The 19,910-nt window shown below is 42.2% G+C and overlaps 1 protein-coding gene across 3 annotated transcripts in view; it reads left to right on the top strand.

Moving 5' to 3' along the window:
- Positions 1-19,910, top strand: part of furina (furin (paired basic amino acid cleaving enzyme) a) — a 96,164-nt gene that overhangs the window by 56,744 nt on the left and 19,510 nt on the right. For all 3 annotated transcript variants that reach the window (XM_058628787.1, XM_058628786.1, XM_058628788.1), the window contains exons 5-8: positions 1,605-1,733; positions 3,169-3,245; positions 14,805-14,893; positions 18,819-18,991. In XM_058628787.1, coding sequence (XP_058484770.1) covers positions 1,605-1,733; positions 3,169-3,245; positions 14,805-14,893; positions 18,819-18,991 — 468 coding nt within the window. The remainder of the gene's footprint in view (positions 1-1,604; positions 1,734-3,168; positions 3,246-14,804; positions 14,894-18,818; positions 18,992-19,910) is intronic.

The raw sequence follows: 19,910 nt of genomic DNA, 5'->3' as shown, positions 1-19,910 counted from the left end.
AAATAGTAGCACGTCGGCGCGGCCGTGAGCAACATGTTAGTTGTCGGCAGGAATGTAAATCTGGTGAAATATGACAGAAAAGGTTCCCGAGATTAAAAAGAAAAAAAAGAAAATGTTACAATCGGCAGTACGGACGATCGTCTGGTAAATGTCAGAGAATTGTTGAGTCAGTGTTTCTCTTCCCGTACAATTTTCAACAGGGACAGTTGGAAATCAGAAGGAAATAATTGATATTGTTTTATCCTCCATCTTTAAAATCAGTAGTGCCATCTACTGGTGAGACTGCAGATTGCAGCCTCATGTTGATTGAAAGATTGTCAGGGAACTACAGTGGCCGTAGCATACCAACTCTCTCTCTCTCTCTTTCGCTCTGCTGTTTCTTTCTTACTCTTCACCGTACGTAGTTCATGCATTTGGTTTAAGAGGGTGGAGCTTTTCTCTGTGCGCATATTAATGGCGCGTTCCATTTTCACTTGAGTCAGAAATCCGATCCGAGTGCGAGACGGGAAATCTGAAAATACCAGTCGACGACAACGCTATACAAATGGCGTGTTTCCACCTACTGTTTGTAGGATGTACTTAGACCTTGATGTCACTTGTCCTTGTGCTGCACGTCAATAAAAGTGGACTGATTTGGCTTTAAAAAAAAGGTGAAGCTGGATTCTGCTGATTGTGGAGAGCTGCAGCTCTGCTCCAGACGGCCACAGTGCTCTGCACATTAGAGGAAAACGCAGGATTTGCTGTCATTATCTCCTCGACAGTAAATAAGCCTGTGCCTCATTAAATACTGGACCCAGTTGGTCAGTGAGAGTGCGTCTGTTGGCAGAGTCTCCTTGATTGACAGATGTTAATGGTCAGCATCTGCTGTTGCTATGAATAAATGATATCGTTCTGATATTTATCTAAACGATGAGGCAGATCTGAAAGCAGAGGCTGTTCAGACGCTGGCGAGCTCGAGACGTAGTCACAGTGTGTGCGCAGGGAACGCCGACATCGAGGAAGAAGAGGGGAAAATATTCCAAAGCGAGACCTTGAACATGGATTCATTATTCACGCCTTCTCTCATCTGAATGTCACATCGCAACTTTGAACTTTAATTGATTTTCTTTTGAAGCGTTAAAGTGCCAGTGACGACGCGGGGTCGTGTTGAACACGGGCCCTCGCCTTGTGTCGGAGAAAGAGATATGAAATTTGAACAGGAAGCGGCGGCGGCGGCGGCGGCGGCGGCGGCGGATGACACCACGCGGTGCATGTTTGGTAAAAGAGGAGCCACATTTGACTTTTCTACCAAAAGGTCAGGTTGAATGTCAACAGTCGTATCACAAAGCACAGAATGGTTCATGTGAGCCAGTTCACTGAGCTTGACATTAATAATAAATGCAGTGAATTCAAATGTGGCACTGATGCTTTTTGGACTAAAGATGCTCTTTTGTTTCCCTTTCCCTTCGCGAACAAACATCAGTGTTTTTTTTGTAATACATTTAGTAAGCGGCACCCTTTTCCCGCAGGTTCTGTTCTTAATAGTCCTTCCAGTCTTTTTGTGCCCTACGTGGCCCCAGGATAATTAGATTCCATCTCTCTCTCTCTCTTTTCTACATCCACAGTACAACAGCAACGAGCGTGACTTAAATGCCAAGGCTGCGTGGCAGACGGGCTACACAGGTAAAGGTGTGGTGGTGTCCATCCTGGATGATGGAATAGAGAAGAATCACCCCGACCTGATGCAGAACTACGTGAGTATCATCTCTGATTTCTTGATTTTCGTGAAAGATGAGGAACCGAGCGCGGCCTTTCTGCCTCGTTTAGCATCGTTTACACTCTGTGTTTGATACAGAGACGACGCCTCCTGCCTTCATTCGGTCCTTTTTTTCTTTTTTGTTGTTGTTCTCGTCTCCTGAGGGCTTACAGACATGATTTGGAACATTTTGTGGTGGGCAGTGTAGCCAGTAGTGACGGCACAAGGTCATTAGATTATTTTATTGTGATTTGATTTATTTTTTGCACGGTGAGACACACAAAAGGGACAAAGACGGAGAGTCCACTTAAATATAAAGTCTCACTGACATATACAGAAGACAGTGTGCCATAAACTATATGCTTTATAGAAAGACAATACAATAATACGTGTTCCTAGTGTACAATAATATAATACAGCGATGATACAGACAATTGGGGAATTTGATTTAAAAGGCGTCTTTTGAAATTTTTTTTAGAGGAACTGAGTCCGGCTTCATGAAAAAATCAATTCCATAGTTTGACAGCAGGGTTTTAGAAAGTCTAAAATACAATAATCAGAATTTTAGGCTTTAAAAGGTCTTGAGTGCAGTTTTGCCAGGTCTTAAATATAAAAAAATACTTTTATTGGGTTATAATGTTTGGTTGCTCTTTAAACTTTGTTTAATATAACAACAGAACAAACATGGAGCCAATGACCACTGACGTCCGTTCCAACGGTGGCTCGAACTTGTGGCTTTGATGTGTTCTGAGTTCATTTCCTAAATTATAAACACATGAGAATCTGCACTTTCTTAGTTAGGAATGGAATTGAGCGTTTGAAGAACCGTGACACCCCTAATTACGGTCATTTTAAACAATGACGGAACTTATTTCAGGAGTTTATTCGGCTACTTTTGGTTCCGTGTGAAGAGAACGTTGCTGCCGTCAGACACGTGACTCTTTGCTGCCGTCAGACACGTGACTCTTTGCTGCCGTCAGACACATGACTCTTTGCTGCCCTCCACTGACTCGAACGTTAACGTTGAGATTTACGTGGACACCGGCGGCTTCATCGTTTGAAAAGATGCCCGTAAACGGCAGCATCAGTGAGTCTGAAGAATAGATTCTGTAGAGAAAAAGTTGGAGATTTCTTTTAAATACTTATTGATTAAGATGGAGCGAGAGATGAGGTGGCCTTAAATGGTTATTTAACTTATTTTTTGTTATTTGTCTCATCATCAGCTCTGCTCCGATCACATACCCAGTAGAACAGTATTTCTTTTTTTTGAAGTACCACCAGAGAAAGCTCGCTGATCTGAATCTCTAAACTCACTCTGAAGAAGCAGTTTCTGTTTCTACACACACACATATATATTATATATATATATATATATATATATATATATATAATCTATATCTATATATATACATACCTTTTTATTTTTTCTACAGGACCCGGACGCCAGCTACGATGTGAATGATGGCGACCCAGATCCTCAGCCTCGATACACGCAGCTTAATGATAACAGGTAGAGAAGAAATCTGCACTGATAAAAATGCAATTTCCACTCTTGTCTGTGTCTGTCTGCGTCGCACTGATCCCCTCGGTTCCTGTGTGTGGGTGAAGGGTGAGTGGGTGTACATGTACGGATGTCAGGATGAAATTGCGCTTCCTCATTAATTTGTCTCCTTTTCACCGCCTGATAACTGCTGGCTGACGTGTATATTGGACCACGACGGTGTCTCAGAGTCAAAGGGGCGACATGTGAATGGGAATGAATCCAATTTAAGGCCACAACGTGTAGGGGTTTGAATTTGCTTCCATTTAACGCTCTGAACTCTGCAGAAACTCTTATTAGTTCATGGGAATCTCGTCTATCAAACTTTCTTTGTTTCAGCCTATGATTGAAAATGTGCCGTCATTTGGGATCATGTTTTAACAGCAGCTCGTCAGTGTCAGGGAGCCAATAAGCAGTCTGATCCAGGTCTCACGGCGCTCGTGATTGGCTGTCTCGAGTCGAGCAGGAAGTTGCTCGTTACTCGGCTGTGAGAAGATGAGCAGGTCGGCTCATGGAATCTTTTTTTTTTATCAATATTGCACATTTCGATCATCCAGAAGTTGTTTTTTTTTTTTTTTTTGTTGACTCATTTTATGTTTTCAGTATTTTGACATCATGATTATTATTATTTTCATGATCGATTAATCCGTCTTTTATTTCCCCGGTTAATCGAGTCATCGTTTTGGTCCGTAAAATTTCAGAAGATGTGGGTTGTTTTTTTTTAAACCTGGATATGATGATATGATTTCTTTGTTTTGCGGAGCAAAATAAACCTGAAAATATTCACATGTAAGAAGCTGAAAACTCAGTAAAAACAATCAATTATCAAAATAGTTGATGATTGATTTAGTAATTGAGTAATTGCATAAATGACGTTGTAGTTCTACAAACACGTCATCACAGACTCCGAACTGTCCTGTCTAACCTTATAACTTAAAACAATTGTTGTATATCTGCTCCGGTTTCTTTGTCCCCCATTTTTTTTCCTTTCACCCCAACCTGTCTTGGCAGATGGCCGCACATCTTTGAGTCTGTCAGAGGTTTCTTCTTCCTGTTAAAGGGGAGTTTTTTTTTCTCTCCACTGACGACAGAACTGTTCTCTCTGCACTCGATGAGGTCGTCTACGTGCTGAGCCGCGAGATAATGCACGTGGTGAACAGACCATAAAAATAACTGGTTACCGACATTAAGCGTTTTCATTGAACAGTTATATTTTCTGCCCCAGTCGACCTCTAATCAATACCCTTACCCTAACTCAGGGTGTGTGTTAACTGCCCAGGTGCCACTAAGCAGAGAAAATCAACGGCAAGATTAATTGCAGCAGTGAGTGAAGAAAGCGTCTTTATTGCCGCGGTCTCTGCGTGGTTTGCCACTACAGTGATGCCTCGCCGAGAACTGATGGAATTAGGTTTATCAGCGTTAATGAAACGGCTCTCTCTCGGCTCGGCTGCTCATCTTTCTTCATTTATCTCCCGTCTGACTCTAATCCGCTGTTTATTTGCTGTTTGTGGGCCGCTGGCCTGAGAGGGAGGTCACGTGACTCCTGCTTCTACCTCACACAAACGCGCGGCTGTGGTCTGTTTTTGATGCTCGGGCCAATGTTTCTCTGAAAAGAACGTCAAACAGATTTTTTAATCAGTCTGGGAAGAAGGGGATCTTCAAAGTTTCTCCTCCTCCTCACAGTTCATAAACTGTTTGTTACAAAATAGTGGCTGAGAAATTACAAGTATGGAGTAAAGACTGTTTCTCTCTGGTGTTCGGTTAAGAATATAGGTTGATGACACGATATAAAAACCCTCGGAGAGATTTTTCACTGGTCTAACTTTAAACTGCTCTGTCTTTTGAAACAATGATGTTTTTTAATCATTCAAATATGGCGGGGCAGTTGGTAACACGTTTTTCCCCACGAGGAGACAAAGTCAGCGGGAGTTATTTATGTCTTTAATCATTCTGTCCAATCGGCCTCCGTGTTTGTTTTGAACTCCGAGGATGCACCCAAACACAGTGGGCTTCACAGCAGACGCATGCGGAGAGTAGAAGACGCTTAATTATCCAAATATAAATAGAAAACTGAAAGAAACACACACACACAGTTGTCTGGAGGAGTTTGGATAAATGTGGGAAACGGTGTAAACAATAATGCCATCACCCTCTTACTCAGCCACAGTGAGTGTTTCTAAGATGTTGTGCCTGAGCCTGAGAGTGTTTTCAGAACCTCTATCATCAACAAAAAAAAAAAACCTGTGTGAATGTGGGAGAACGTCCCACCGGTGCAGCTCCACAGATCCCCCGCTCTGCGCCAAGGCACGCTTAAGCTCTCCTGGCGGCGCTCGGCGTCCAAGAGCCGAGCTCAGACACTCGCCGCTGATATTTCCTTCATTCCAACTTACTCACCTCAGACTCTTATCTCGTGCCACCCAGCTCTCTGTGTTGTCCTTGTGGCGGGGGCCAACTGAGAGGGCGTGTGTGTGTGTGTGTGTGTGTGTGTGTTTCCATTACTTTGCAGCGGGTTGTCGCAGATGCACGTGTAAACAACCTGTGGGCGTGTTTGAAACTGCACAAGACTGTAAGTGTCTGTTTGGTGGCAGAAAGCTCAACTCTGTTCCGCGTCCATAAAGCCGCCTTTCTTTCCCCGGGCATACGGGCAGCGGTGAGGGGACGGCTCGCTAGCAATGTGACCATTCACCCTCATGTTTATCTAAGGCAGCGCGGGATCAAGATCCAGGGCTTCCTCTGACTTGTCTTGGGACGATTTCCAAGTGTGAATTCTCTGGATGAAGTCTGGCTAAGCCTCTCCTCTGCTCTGCTCTGCTCTGCTCTGCCTCGTGATTTAAAGCAGAGGTAGAGGATAAAATATGAGCCAGATTCAACGTGTGAAGCTGAATTGTTCATTACATCAATGTACATAAGTAACGGGGGGGGGGAAAAACCAGCAGAGTTTTCTAACAATGCACAGGTTGTACTGCAAATACTGTGATGGATGAAAGGACCTATTTAACAGCAGAGCCAGCATCCATCTCTCTGTAGACGCTTACTTCATATTCCGCTTGCCTTTGCCGCGCTTTATTATAAACATCCCTGGACCTTTTGTCCTGCGAGCGTCCTCGTTAGTACACCGGCAGAAGCATTAACGGACTGGAGACTGAGGACAACGAAACAGTTTGGGATTTACCTTTGAGGTTTCAACGCGGCGCGAAGGCTAATGAGCAGCGTATGCCACTGTTCCTCGGCCTCAAGAGCCTCAGTGATTTTAAGTAATGAAGCTAATGCGAGAAGGTAGAAAAACCAGCGAGTGAGTGATGCTGTGTGTACATACGGTCGATGAGTTGGAAATGAAAGAGGATCGATGTATGTTTTCCACAGTATTAAGTCATGCTTTGAACAGAACTCCCACTTTCAAGTTGCTGCAAAACCAGTTTGATTAATCGAGTAATCGTTTGGTCCATAAAATCTCCGAAAACTTTAAAAAAAGTGTCGATCGCCTGGAAATGATGACGTTCTCCAACGTCTCGTTTCTGTCCACAAACCGAAAATGATTCAGTTTCAGTGATTTCTTTGTTTATCTGGAGCAAAGAGACTAGTAAATATTCACATTTAAGAAGCGGAAAACAATCGGAAATCTTGTTTTAATCCTGTAAAAATAAATGATTCCTGATTCTGATCAATTGTCAGAGAAATTCACAGGTTTTTGTTTGCTAGCTTTTCCGCACTTGCAGATCCCAGTTTTAGTAACTCTTTCATGTTTGTTCATTGAACACAGCTTGTACCTGGAGGGTTGCCGGTTTAAATCCTGTGATGGGTGGAGGGCTGGGGTGCCCCTGAGCAAGGTACACAACCCTTTATCGAATCCATCTACAATGTAGTTTTAGTGAAGTAACGGAGGTGGATATGATGGTTCCTGTGAGAAAACGCCCCCTGGTGGTGATATTTTACAAAGTTAAATACTTTATTCTTCAGGGCAGGACTATAATCTATCATAGAATGCTTGGTTCAAGTTGGACCTTGTATAGCGGTGTTATAACAATTTTGTGTTGTGTTTTTTTAACTCTGACGCCCCCTAGTGCCTACACCGTGTAATGTAGAGTGAAGCTTTCGATATCTTTAGTTAGTTAGAAAAGTTCCAGGAGGAGCTCGTTCAAGTAATCACATGTGGAAATCGTCAACATGGAATCAGCGTTAGGTTTGTGGGCATGGGTCCAAGTCCAGAGACGTTCTTTTTGCTGCGCGTGCTAATCAAACTAATTCTAACGTCATTTGCAACTGCTTTTCTGCACTTTTCTTCTTATGATTGAATCCTTTTTTTCCATCTTTGCATGTTCTCAGATACATCAGCATGACAACAGTGTGTCTCTGTAGCTGGTCTCCACGGGGAGGTCGTTGAGGTTTTTTTTCCACAGCGATAATGGTTCTGCCAGCTGTCGGTGTGAATGCCGATCGCGTCGGGTCTGTGGCGCGCAGCCAGCTCCGGTTGCTGAAACCTGAGTTGTTCTGGCCGTAATCGCTGCAGGACCTCACTGGAATCGCTCTCCGCCATAATCTCCTATTATCTCCATGACATATGACATGGGAATCCAGGGGAGTTTCACTGTTTATCAGTTGGGGGGGCGGAAAGGAAGTTGGGAAGTTTCTCTTCAATCTGGATTCCAGTGTGTGTGTGTGTGTGTGTGTGGTGGGTGGATTAGTGGAACACATGAAAGTATTTAAAATAAAAGGCACATGATCATAATGTAGCTGCTGTCTGATGTGTCGTGGTTGTGTAGCATTTAGTCTGAACACTGACGCTAATTGACTGTTTCTCCGCTGACTTTTTGTTGTGGGCTGTTGTGAAGTTATCTTGTCATTTCGTCAGACGTATTCATTTCACCCCACGTGTGGCTCGTCTAGACACACGCGTGTAGGAAGACACACCGTTACATTAATGAGATGAACATTGTGACGATGCATGTGAAACTTTTGTCTTGTGACAAACACACACAAAAAAAAAGATGTCTCCTCTTCATATCTTTTTTCTTTTGAAAACCCCTCCAACGATTGACTTCAGGCTCGGCGGCAGATATATTTCCAGGAACCCTGGGAAGTGCTGAGTGTGGGCTGAAAGATATTTTTTGAAAGACCCTTCAGGCTGGCTTCTTTGGAACAATGCCATGATCTGACAGGCACAGTTTGAACAAAGAGAAGCACAGCTACTCGTCTTATAAATACTTGAAAACTTCCTGTTGCCTTGCTTGCCATGATATGTGACTGTCAGCGTTACCATGGCGTTCTTTACTTTGTTCAGATGAATATTTGTTGAATCACTTCAGATAAGCAGTGCTGTGGAAAAGTCTCCATTAGATTTGTTATATAATAGACATGGGTCATTGAAAGTGCTTGAATTGTTGTGCAAGAAAGAAGTTGGTTAAAGTATTTAGGTAAATGTCTCTCTCATATGTAACGACGCCACCTACTGTTTCATGCCCTGCATTGCTTAATGTACGTAGACTACGCAGAACAGGCGTCAAGTCCTAATTACTAGCAGGATTCGGCACCCTGAATTTGAAGGAATTAGTCCTGAAAAGTCCTTGAATTTGAACCCTGAGGCTACAACTTGCAGTCATTTTCATAACGGATTAATCTGGCGAAGTAAAATGTCAGGAAAGTAGTTGAAAAATGTCAATTTGTGTTTCCCAAACCTGGAAATGATGATGTTCTCAAGTGTCTGATTCAGTTTCAGTTATTTCTTTGGTATACGGAGCAAAGACACCAGAAGATATTCACATTTAAGAAGCTGAAAAATCAGATAATGACCCCAGCTGTGTTTAAAACTGTGTGAAAGCCTCATTAGTGTAACTGCTAAAAAACGGTTTCTTTTACTCGTCCTTGTTGACAAATATCTGGGTTTGGATGAGTTGAACTCATGTTAGACCGACTTAAATGTCCGTGATCACAGATTTTGACCTGAGACTTTTCCACAGTGCTGTAACAAAGCAATAGTGACCATGTTTGTGATTAATGCGAGGTGAATGTCTGAGTGCTCTCGGGATCAAGGATCTCTGTGAGGCAGATTTTTACTGCTGTGATCGTTAAAGCTGGGATAGATGACACATTTTTTTCTCTGTGTGATATTGATCAAAAGTCTTTTAATAACCCTTTCAGCGGTAAAGTCAGTCGATCACAATCGACGTACAGCCTTCAAGAAATCTAGAAAGGTGATAGGAGAGTTTGAGCTGTCACGCAATAAATATAAAAGAATATAAAAATGGGCAGAGCCTTTTATTGGGTTGTATGTTGCATACGAGTGACACGTGAGCACAGAAAAGACCTAAACTCGGCAATCAGCGATTTCCCTGTCGTGATCCCGCCTACTGCAACTTTAAACCATTTGTCTTTCCACCTACATAACTTTAGTTATTTTTAGTATGAGAGCTTTTTCTTAAATGGACCGTTGTGTTGGGGAGGGGGCTACAAATCACCTTGCTTATAGTATCATAATCTAATAGTAGAGCCGTATTCTTGCCTTTAATTATGGTCCTTTTTCCCCACTATGGTCCCAGCTCAGCACAGCTTGGTTTAGGTTGATTTTCCACTACGAAAAGTAGTACCTACTCAACGTGGGCGGAGTCATCGCTGGCTCGGCTGCATGAAACTGCCTTGACTTTGTTTTACGCACAACACACAAACACTAGTGACTTGTAAGTCACTAGTTGTTTTGAATTGTTCTGAATGATTAGAATCAGAATCATTAAAACTGTTTATACAGTACTTCCTGCATGACTGACACTGGGCTGTAATACAGCGGCAGGGGTTTGTGATGCTGCTCAGTACACCAGACTCCTCTGTTAAATATTGAGATTTTAGACATTTCCCTGGTAATTATTGGAGATGAAGCCACATTTTTAGGATTGTTAAATCTTTTTAACTGATCTACAGTTCGGCATTGTTCAGCTTTGATTCTTGTGTCGGACGTCTCTTCTCTGACCAGTCAGTGGCTGGCAGTCTGATGATTGGAACCTCGCCAGAGCAGGAACTAAAAATAATTACCTGTTACCAGGTGCTAAGTTAGTGGAAACATGCCATTAGTGTGACTTGTTTCAAACTTGGTAAAAAAAAAATTGATGTCGTGCAGATCTTTGGTTGTTGCAGAAAACAGAAAGTAGTGTTTTTTTTGGTTGAAGCTCCTCGTTCCTGCTCTGCGCTCTCACCTCGCTCTCCCTCCTCTGAACTCTGGGGCCTTGAGTTTAAATCCAGGTTTTGGTTTCATGTCTTGCCAGTCTCATTAGCAGAAGCGTGTTCATGCAGAACAAAACGAGGACATCCAGTTATTGTCGGAGGAGCGGCTGCTCCCTCAGGCGTCTCTTTGTGACCCAACATCCTCCTGACAGTCGAACACAGGGAAAATGATTCTGCGTTTTCACCGTTTTACATTCTTAACCCCCAGTGTGATTATTATTATTTTTTTTAATAAGCAGAATTAATCGATTTTATTTGACTTTCACTAAAGGCATTAAAATAACCTTGGACTTAATGTGTGCCTGAAAAGTTAATTTCATCAGTAGAAGCTGAATTTTCCACCAACTTTTCCTCATATTCAAAGCATGTTTCTTGTTACTTATTTGAAAGAAAAATATAAAATGATCTCCATCCGCTACGTGTGCATTATTCTGTTTAACACTGTAGCCCCATCAAAGCTTCAATGGCAGCTGCCATCCGCCGTATACCAGCGAGTGCAGGCAATCAAAGCAGCTCTGGCTTGTTGTTTGTTATTGAATTAGTTGAATTATGCAGAGCCGTGTTTGAAGAGTTCATGTATCACGACTGGAGCCTCCATCGAGTCACATCCTTCAAACCACTGACCTCCTGTGTGTCATCGTTAATTAGTGAACGAGGGGCAAAGACTGTTTCCATCCACTTTCATCTCATTTTGGTTGATGTGAACTGTGTGTTAATGCACCTCTGCCATTAAGCACATGCATTTTTAATACCATGTGTGATTTTTGCTGGATTTCTCTTCATCATTGTGGATGTTGTTGGATGTGAACGCAGTGGTTTGTCTCGCAGATGCGTGATGACTTTGTTTGGCACGTTCGTTCCTTGTACTACGTCTTTTCTAGTTTTTTGTGACCACAATTAGAGTGACTGAACTTACTTTCACACCCAATTTTTTAGTAAAGTAACATTTGTCGTCTCACTTATCTCTGCACTGATTCTAGATTGTAACCTGGATCTCAGAGCCCATTGACTTGATGATATTAGGTGCCAATATTTTGGGTCAAAATATGGATTTGGCGATATCGTCCCTCCTCGTGCAATACGATAAATGCTATGGCAGGGCAAATATCAATATTTTGAATTAATAAATGAAGGCGCTCTAAAGTAAACCGTCCCTGCCAGTTTCAGTCACCGGGCGTCACTACCTCATATCTCCTCATGGCGGAACTTGGGCATAAGTTAAGTGACCTGGCTGAAGAAGCGTGAGTTTATGGCGGGATAATGGCGGAGAAAGCTACGTTAAGAGATGATCCACCCACGTTCAATACATGGACTTTAAGCACTTTGTTCTCTATGTTGTGAATAAATGGAGAAATCCTGCACTTTTCACTTTTCACGGACGTTTTGTTCTTGCAATATATTGATTATTACAGAATCGCCGTATCATGATATTATTGGTATCGTGGACCTGCAGACAACACAAACCTGCGAAAACATGATTCGTCAAAAAACAACAACAACAGAAAAGTAGAGTTTGTCCTGTCCCTCGCCTACAGTCTCTGCACATTCACCTGCGCCATGTGTTTCTAGACATTATTGTAAACCCTGTTATGAAGTGAGGGGTTATGAAAAGGGAAAAGCGTGATTAGTTTGCCAAATAAGGCACTTAACTGAATCACCGCCGTGTTTAAAGACTCCTATTATCATCGCGTTGCTTTGCCACACAAATTATGAAAATCTTGTTTTGATGGTTTAAGCCAGCCCCCCCATTAAATACGATTTAACCTTGAAAGTCATTTGCCGCACTTAGGATTGTTGATTGGATTAGCGCAGAGCAGTCGTGCCTGAAAAACTGTTCAATGAAAAGGCCTTTATGTTAGCGGCTGTAAGTCATGTTGAGTAAATGGCATGCAGCAAGCTGCTCTCACATCAGAATTCATTCAGTTTGATGCGGAGATGCGCTCTACTTTTTTTTTTTTTCTCCCAATCGTATTGACCCGAACAGTGAGTGGGAGCAGTAAAAGGATATCATCTTGTCTCCACTTCATCACTCCGGTGAAAATTGCTCCCAGAATGCCTGGTTATGCAAGACGTACTTGCATAATCGGGTTCAGAAAAACCAAGGGCCTCACCCCTGCGACAGCATTTGTATTCCATGAATCAGTCGACCACATAAATGACTTTAATGGCGGTGTCGGCGGGAAGATTTGGACAAAGGCAAAGTTGATAACAGGAGGTGTGAGCCTGTGCTTGCCTGGCATCTCATAACAGACACCGGAGCTGCTGCTTATCGTCAGATACTGATGCTGCAGAGATGAAAGTGTGTTTGTGGTCTCGGTAATCCACATTATCACTCTGTCTGTTGATGGCGACGAGTTCAATGTGAAATGATAGTCAGCGGCAGAAAATCCATTCGGGAAAAACAAAAAAATGACAACATTAGCATTAGACTTGGCACGGCGGTCAAAAAAACCCAAAACTCATGCTTAATTGTAACTGAAAGCTAATGGCATCAACTAAATCAGCATTTCCACACTTTTGGAATCAAATATTAAGAGACTTTTATGGCTCTTGAAAGTCCTCCTTAGTATGGAGGCAAGCGTTACTCGACTCCATCGAACTGATGTCCAGTGACAGATCAGAGACGCGGTGCCAATGTTGATTATCCTCCGCCCTCTCAGCTCATCACCACGTCGAGAGCAATCACCGAGGACTGGCAGGTGAACACCAGTCTCTGTGTCTAAACGTCCAATTATACAAGAATGCGCCGCATACGATAGAAGAAAACAAATACTGCCGCTGTAAACGCCGAGCATTGATGGTGATGTCGCAGCTTTTTCAAGTCTTGCTCTTTTGCAAGAAAGACTTTAGGCAAAGAGAGAAAATAACACCACAGGTTATATCCGTCTGGCATTTCTGCGACAGGTCTCCGATATGATTCCCCGTGGATTTAAAGTAACTTGATGCATATGTGATGATAGATAGATAGATAGATAGTTTACTAGCATTAGCATGCTCAATAGTGACATCTAGTGGTGTTCAAGAATAGCACCTCTTTTTTTTTTTTTTAAAGGCCAGAAGTCAACTCTGAAAATGGTTGGGGATCACTGGCAATGCACTTCAGCTAAGACCGGTGGTTCTCAAACTGTGGTACGTGTACCACCAGTGGTACACAATCTTCCTCTGGTGGTACTTGGTGGAAAATCAGAAATACTGATCTACTGTTTATACCGGGGTTTGTGATCGGAGTGGAGCTGAGGAAATGAAACCAATAACTTAAAGATTATAATAATAAGAGTCACCTCCTCTCACTGACTTTGTTACTCTAATCCAGAGGTCCCAGTATAGCTCCCAGTACCTTTCCAAGTAGCTCGCCAAAGGTTTCAGTAATGAAACAAACCCCCGCTTACATTTTTATCCATAGCGCTCAGTTTGCATCACAACTCAAAGACGTAAAGTTTGTCCGTTGTGGGATAGGTTTAAAAAAAAAAAACCATGGTGGTTCAAATCTCTTGGTATGAAAGTAAAATGCTAATCCTGGGGTAATGAAAAACAACAATTCATACACTCCGGTGATTTTTAAACTCGTATAAAAAATGATTTCATCTAAGTATTACACGGTGGACCTTTAATCCTCGTGTGGTGATAATAGAGTTTTTTCCCAGAGTCTTATCGGGAGAGGCTGCTCACTGGCGATGTGGTGTTTTGATTGCCGTGTCTCTGCTGTGTCTGGGTTCTCGCAGCACCTTGACTGAAGGGTGCGAGTGCGACGGCTTCCTCCTGAAGTGGAAATCCTTTATTTATTGTTGTTTACTGGTGTGGAATTGTGTCGCAATCCCGTCTGAGAATAGCTGCGTTCCAGTGGGGATTGTGTCATCGTTTGAAGGGCATGTGGAGCACATATCTGTGTGGTGGCAGACCACGGTGATGCACCTGACTGGAATGTGATGATCTCCACCCCCAGTAGCGTGAGGGGCTTTTTTTTTTGTTTTGGATTCCTGTGCTTTACATCTTACTCGAGGCCTGACGAAAGACCCACTTTTGAATCTAATTCTGTGTCATCCCATGTGTGCTATGTCGTCCAATTTCCATTTTACCTCGACTTAATCGAGTCCTGTAGGTGGAGCAAGGTCAGGCAGCAGATAATGACTCGGTTTCAGATTTGCTTAGATGAACCGTGTTTTTGTAGACGTAGACAAAAACAAAGAAGTGCAGGAGCACATTTATTTAAAAGCAACCTTTTTGTTAAAGAAGACGACGACCTGAGGGCGTGTGTATATTTACACATCGATGTGTTAAAAGTGTTAAAATACGCCTCTCGATTCTCTCTCTTCTCTCCAGGCATGGAACACGTTGTGCTGGAGAAGTGGCTGCAGTCGCCAACAATGGAATCTGTGGAGTCGGCGTGGCCTACAATGCCAAGATTGGAGGTATGGTCAAATAAAAATAAGTGGAGGGGGGGTTCTTTTTTTTTATATTTACATTTTTATTTTCAGGGGCAAAGCTTAACTGCGTCTCAGTTTTCTGTCTTTGCTGCCAGGACAGCTGAAACCCCCGCTCCGCCGAGCCAGCGCTGGTGTTATTTTCAGTCAGTTTTGTAGGGCACAGCATGTCACAGAATATTTTTGAGCACCACCGCAAGTTGCGATGTGGAATTGACTCTGCACTGAGTGTATTGGCTTTGTGAAGACTAACTGTGGCACAGTGTTATGGAGAGAATCTCTCTTACTGTCAAACACACTGCTCTGAGTTTGTACCAGATATACGTGGGTAGATATAACTTTCTGCCCACGTATATGACGATTATATCCATCCATTTTCTACCGCTTTATCCAACACGAGTGCCAATTTCAGCTGACACAGGGCGATTGGTGGACAGATCCCCAGTCCGTCACAGGTCCGTAATTCCCAAATCTGCATGTTTTTGGACTGTGGGAGGAAACTCTCGATTCTCTCTCGTCTCACACTGCACCAAGACTTTATATTACAGACTACACAAGTTCCATCACAGATGTCTATATTAATATGTTTGTTTGTTTTTTTTTTAAAAATGTAGCACATTCAGTCCTTGAATTTTAAAGAATTGGTCCTGGAAAGTCCTTGAATTTGATGTCAACCAAGGTATAAACCCTGGAAAAAGAAGTGAAAGTCATAGGAGAAAGCGATAATGCCCTGAAGGAAGCCTTTGTGCTGCTGTCCCGTCACCTCATTGTTGTTTCTGTGAAAGCTTTCATTAAGAGGTTTTCATTTACTCGGGACATGGATTTAGATTTAAAAAATAAGAAAAGAAAAGAAACACTTGCACACATTTGGCGTTGTCAGGGTTACTTAACGTCTCATCGACAGATTTAATCGTTTATTTGTTTTAGCAGAGACGCGCGTCGGTGCACAGCTAACTGCCCATTACAGAGAAGATACACAAGACGAGAGCGGTGAAATATTGTGAAATATTAACCCGATGAGTTGCGATTCTGCCGTCCAAGAGGCACGTTAGTTTCTGCTGCCATCCTTCTTATGTAGCTTCACTGGTTTATATGCAAAACAGACTCTCATTTGCATACAATTTTCATAGTAAACAAGTTGATTTATAATTTCATGAATTTTTCTTGGTCTCCCCTCCTCACAGCGTTTCTGAAATTAAAGGCATTTGATGGGATTTGAGGATTAAAGCGAGCTGCTGAGTTTTATTTGTTGGACTTTGAGTGGGTTGAGGGTGTGGTGCTCCGTCTCATTACCGGTCTGCTTATCTCGAGAGCCTCCAAGCTTCCTTCTAGCCGTAATAAAGTCTGAACCAACCCTTGTCAGAGTAGTCTCATAACTCCAGGCTCTATTGAAGGTCCAGAGTGGGAATTTACCACATGGTGTTCAGCTGTATTAACATAAGAAGTGGGCCGTGTGTTGTCATGTAGGCGGAACAGGAGAGGGATGGTGCTGTGAAAACCTACGCAATGCATTTATTTACACAGTTTAAGGTCTGGTGTGTTTTGAAATGGCATATACAGCCTCATAAGTGTGTTGATGTGTGTGCACCATCACTTTAAAATAGAAGTTGTCAGTGTTATTGAAGCCTGATGTCTTGGGTTAAAGATGATCCAGGTTTTCTAGTTTTTCCAGCTTCACTACACTATTTTTTTTTAGCCCTTTTTCAGCCCTTTTCTTCAGTATAACTTAAGCACTGTGCTGTTTGACAGTACAGGGAAGAGGAGTTGAGATTTCCTGGCTGATAACTGACAATGATGGAATGTTGATGATCAAATGACAATACACATGACAACTGCAGTAAACTTTGATTCACTCCCTGCCAGTGGATTTTTGGGATAGATGATTGTTTTGGACAGGGATTCTTCAGTTGCCCTCTCTCAGCAGGCTGCCATGGAAACAGTAGTTGCACAGTGCCAGTTTGATGCTTTTGGAGGACTTCAAAGACACAGTGCTTGGATACTCTAACCTATATGTTGCAGCATGAAGTAACCTGACCTGCAATGCTTCAAATGCGGAAAGAAAGTTGTTGGTTTTTTTAGTGTCCTTGATTTCTCACCTCATAATGTTGCTGAGGGAGAAGAAATATGGCGCTGTGGAGAAAAACCTCTGAACTTTAAGCAGAAATAATTGGTTAGCAAAAGTGTGCTTTTCTTTTATCTCTTGCACGCCACTTCATCTGCAACCACTTAAAATTTAAACCTTACAAATGAGCCCTATAGTTGAAAGCCTGCCATTAAAGCTTGAGTAAGTCCGCTTTAATTATTTAATTTAAATTTATATACACTCGGACGGCTGCACCAATTTCATCAAGACATTGTAGATGAAGACAAGACAAGCTCTTTCTCTTGGGGCAGATACGGCTCAGTAGACGGAGTGTGTCATCCACTTCGATCTCTGGCTCGTCTACTCTGCTTATCAATGTGCCCTTGGGCAAGTTATTGAACCTCAGTTCCGTCCCTCAAACGTTCAGTGTGTGAATGAGGAGCGATACAGAAAGCACTGTATATGTATGAAAGTGTGTGAAATGGCAAAAATGAACATAAAATACACAGATGTGTTGATTTGCTGGCTTGTGAGATGGGTTTAAGGATAAATTGGTGCCCAAATATCAGTGTATTTATTTTGAAATTTGGACGTTCACAAGAGATTTCCTCGTCTTTGTGTCTCACCACCTTGAAGCGGGTGAAGAAAAAGTTGAAACAGCAGGTTTATTGAAGGTTAATTGGTTTATTGGCAGTGAAACCAGTCCAAGTACCGCACTCTACCTCTTTAGGGACATTTTTGGACAGATATCGTAGCGTGACGTTAAGGGCTAGAACAATTAATCGATTATTAATTGATTACAAAATGTATCGATAACTATTGTTATTGTTTGCCATGTATTTTTCCTGCTACTTACTTGAAGTGGCCGTTCTCTCCCACAACGAATTGCATTTTTTACAAATCAGCTCAAGCACCAAAGAAAATCACTTGAGATGACATAGAATCCATAATAGCACCGAGGCGAGTGCACAAATTGATGAACACAGCAGGTGCTGGTTCGCTGTGTCCGCTGTACAAAATACATGCGAGAACAAGAGTGTAAATAATATGCAAATCAAACCTCACCACGGCAACAGGGCTGTGTCCTTAAACAGGCAAACTCGTCTGAAACCTGCAGAGCTACAACACTTACACCTACATCACTGTCGCTGTTTTTGAAAAAAAGTGGACCGTCCCTGATACAGCAGAACATCAATTTCACACAAAGCTCTGTACTCCTCAGTTCTTTTCCAATTCAAACCTATTTTAAAGATCCTGTGCGAGAGAATTTGTGACATCTACTGGTGAGACTGTAGATTTGTCAAACAGAGGCTCCTTCACCGTTCCTTTTTACCACACAGTAAGGAACTAGGTTGGCCCTCACAGGTCGCCAGTCCATCACGTGGCCTGCCTTGAGTACATATAAAAGGTTATTTCAAGGCTACAAAAACAAAATGACTTTCATGTTTAGGTGATCATACACCTACACACACGTATGTGTGGGTTGTATTTCCACTATTAGTAGTACATACTAGAGAAAAATCCCTTTTACAAGATGGTCTTGGCCAAGATGGGATATAATTACAGTTAAATAACTGAGTACCCAATTATTCTATGCACTAAGTAGGTCCTCTGGTAGACAATTAGGCCAGGAGATTCATTAGTGTTATTTAAGTAGTAACTTGGCGAAAAAAGCACAGTTAAAGTACTTGCACAACAACTGGATTAAGCCAAAGGAAATGGGTATTAAATAAAACTAGTCCACTGGCAGAGAGCTTCTGCTGGACTCTGAGTTCATTAAATATTAAATCTCATTTAAACATTTGAATGTTATAAATTTTGTTGCTGCAGGTGTGCGCATGCTGGATGGTGAGGTGACCGACATGGTGGAGGCCCAGTCTCTCAGTCTTAATCCCCAACACATTGACGTCTACAGCGCCAGCTGGGGCCCAGAGGATGATGGGAAAACCGTAGATGGACCTGCCAAACTTGCCAAAGAAGCTTTTCTGCGTGGAGTGACCGAGGTGCGTGCGTGCACGCGCATGTGTGTGTGTGTGTGTGTGTGTGTGAGAGACAGAAATTGTTTACCACCCTGTGTGTGTTGCTTCCTTTCAACAGGACATAATTGAAATGTTCAAGCATGAGAGGACACAAGCAGCAAGAACAAAGCCGGGTTTGACCCTGACAATTATGAATGGAAAGTAATGTCCCTGTAAAAGGCCACCAGGAGGAGAACAGTGTTGAAAACAAAAATAATAGAAGAGAGAAACACTGACAGAATTATTTTATAGAGATTTGTTGTTCTATTATTCAATGTTAGTGGAAGGACACTTGACACTGTTGGCTCATCTTTTATCTCTCTCTCTCTTTTCAGTTAGTCAGCATGTAAACTAGATAGATGGGTAAATCGGTAGGTAGGTAGATATTTCGCTAGCTAACAAGATAGACACTTAGCTAACTAACAAGATAGATACTTCGCTAGCTAACAAGATAGATACTTAGCTAGCTAACAAGATAGATACTTAGCTAGCTAACAAGATAGATACTTCGCGAGCTAACTAGATAGATACTTAGCTAGCTAACAAGATAGATACTTCGCTAGCTAACAAGATAGATACTTCGCTAGCTAACAAGATAAATACTTCGCTAGTTAACAAGATAGATACTTAGCTAGCTAACAAGATAGATACTTAGCTAGCTAACAAGATAGATACTTAGCTAGCTAACAAGATATATACTTAGCTAGCTAACAAGATAGATACTTAGCTAGCTAACAAGATATATACTTAGCGAGCTAACAAGATAGATACTTAGCTAGCTAACAAGATATATACTTAGCGAGCTAACAAGATAGATACTTAGCTAGCTAACAAGATAGATACTTAGCTAGCTAACAAGATAGATACTTAGCTAGCTAACAAGATAGATACTTCGCTAGTTGAA

The sequence above is a fragment of the Solea solea genome, chromosome 5 (assembly GCF_958295425.1).
Source record: "Solea solea chromosome 5, fSolSol10.1, whole genome shotgun sequence".
NCBI classification, from domain to species: Eukaryota; Metazoa; Chordata; class Actinopteri; order Pleuronectiformes; family Soleidae; genus Solea; species Solea solea.
Note: the sequence above shows the minus strand (reverse complement) of the source record. Positions and strands in the feature narration are given on the sequence as shown.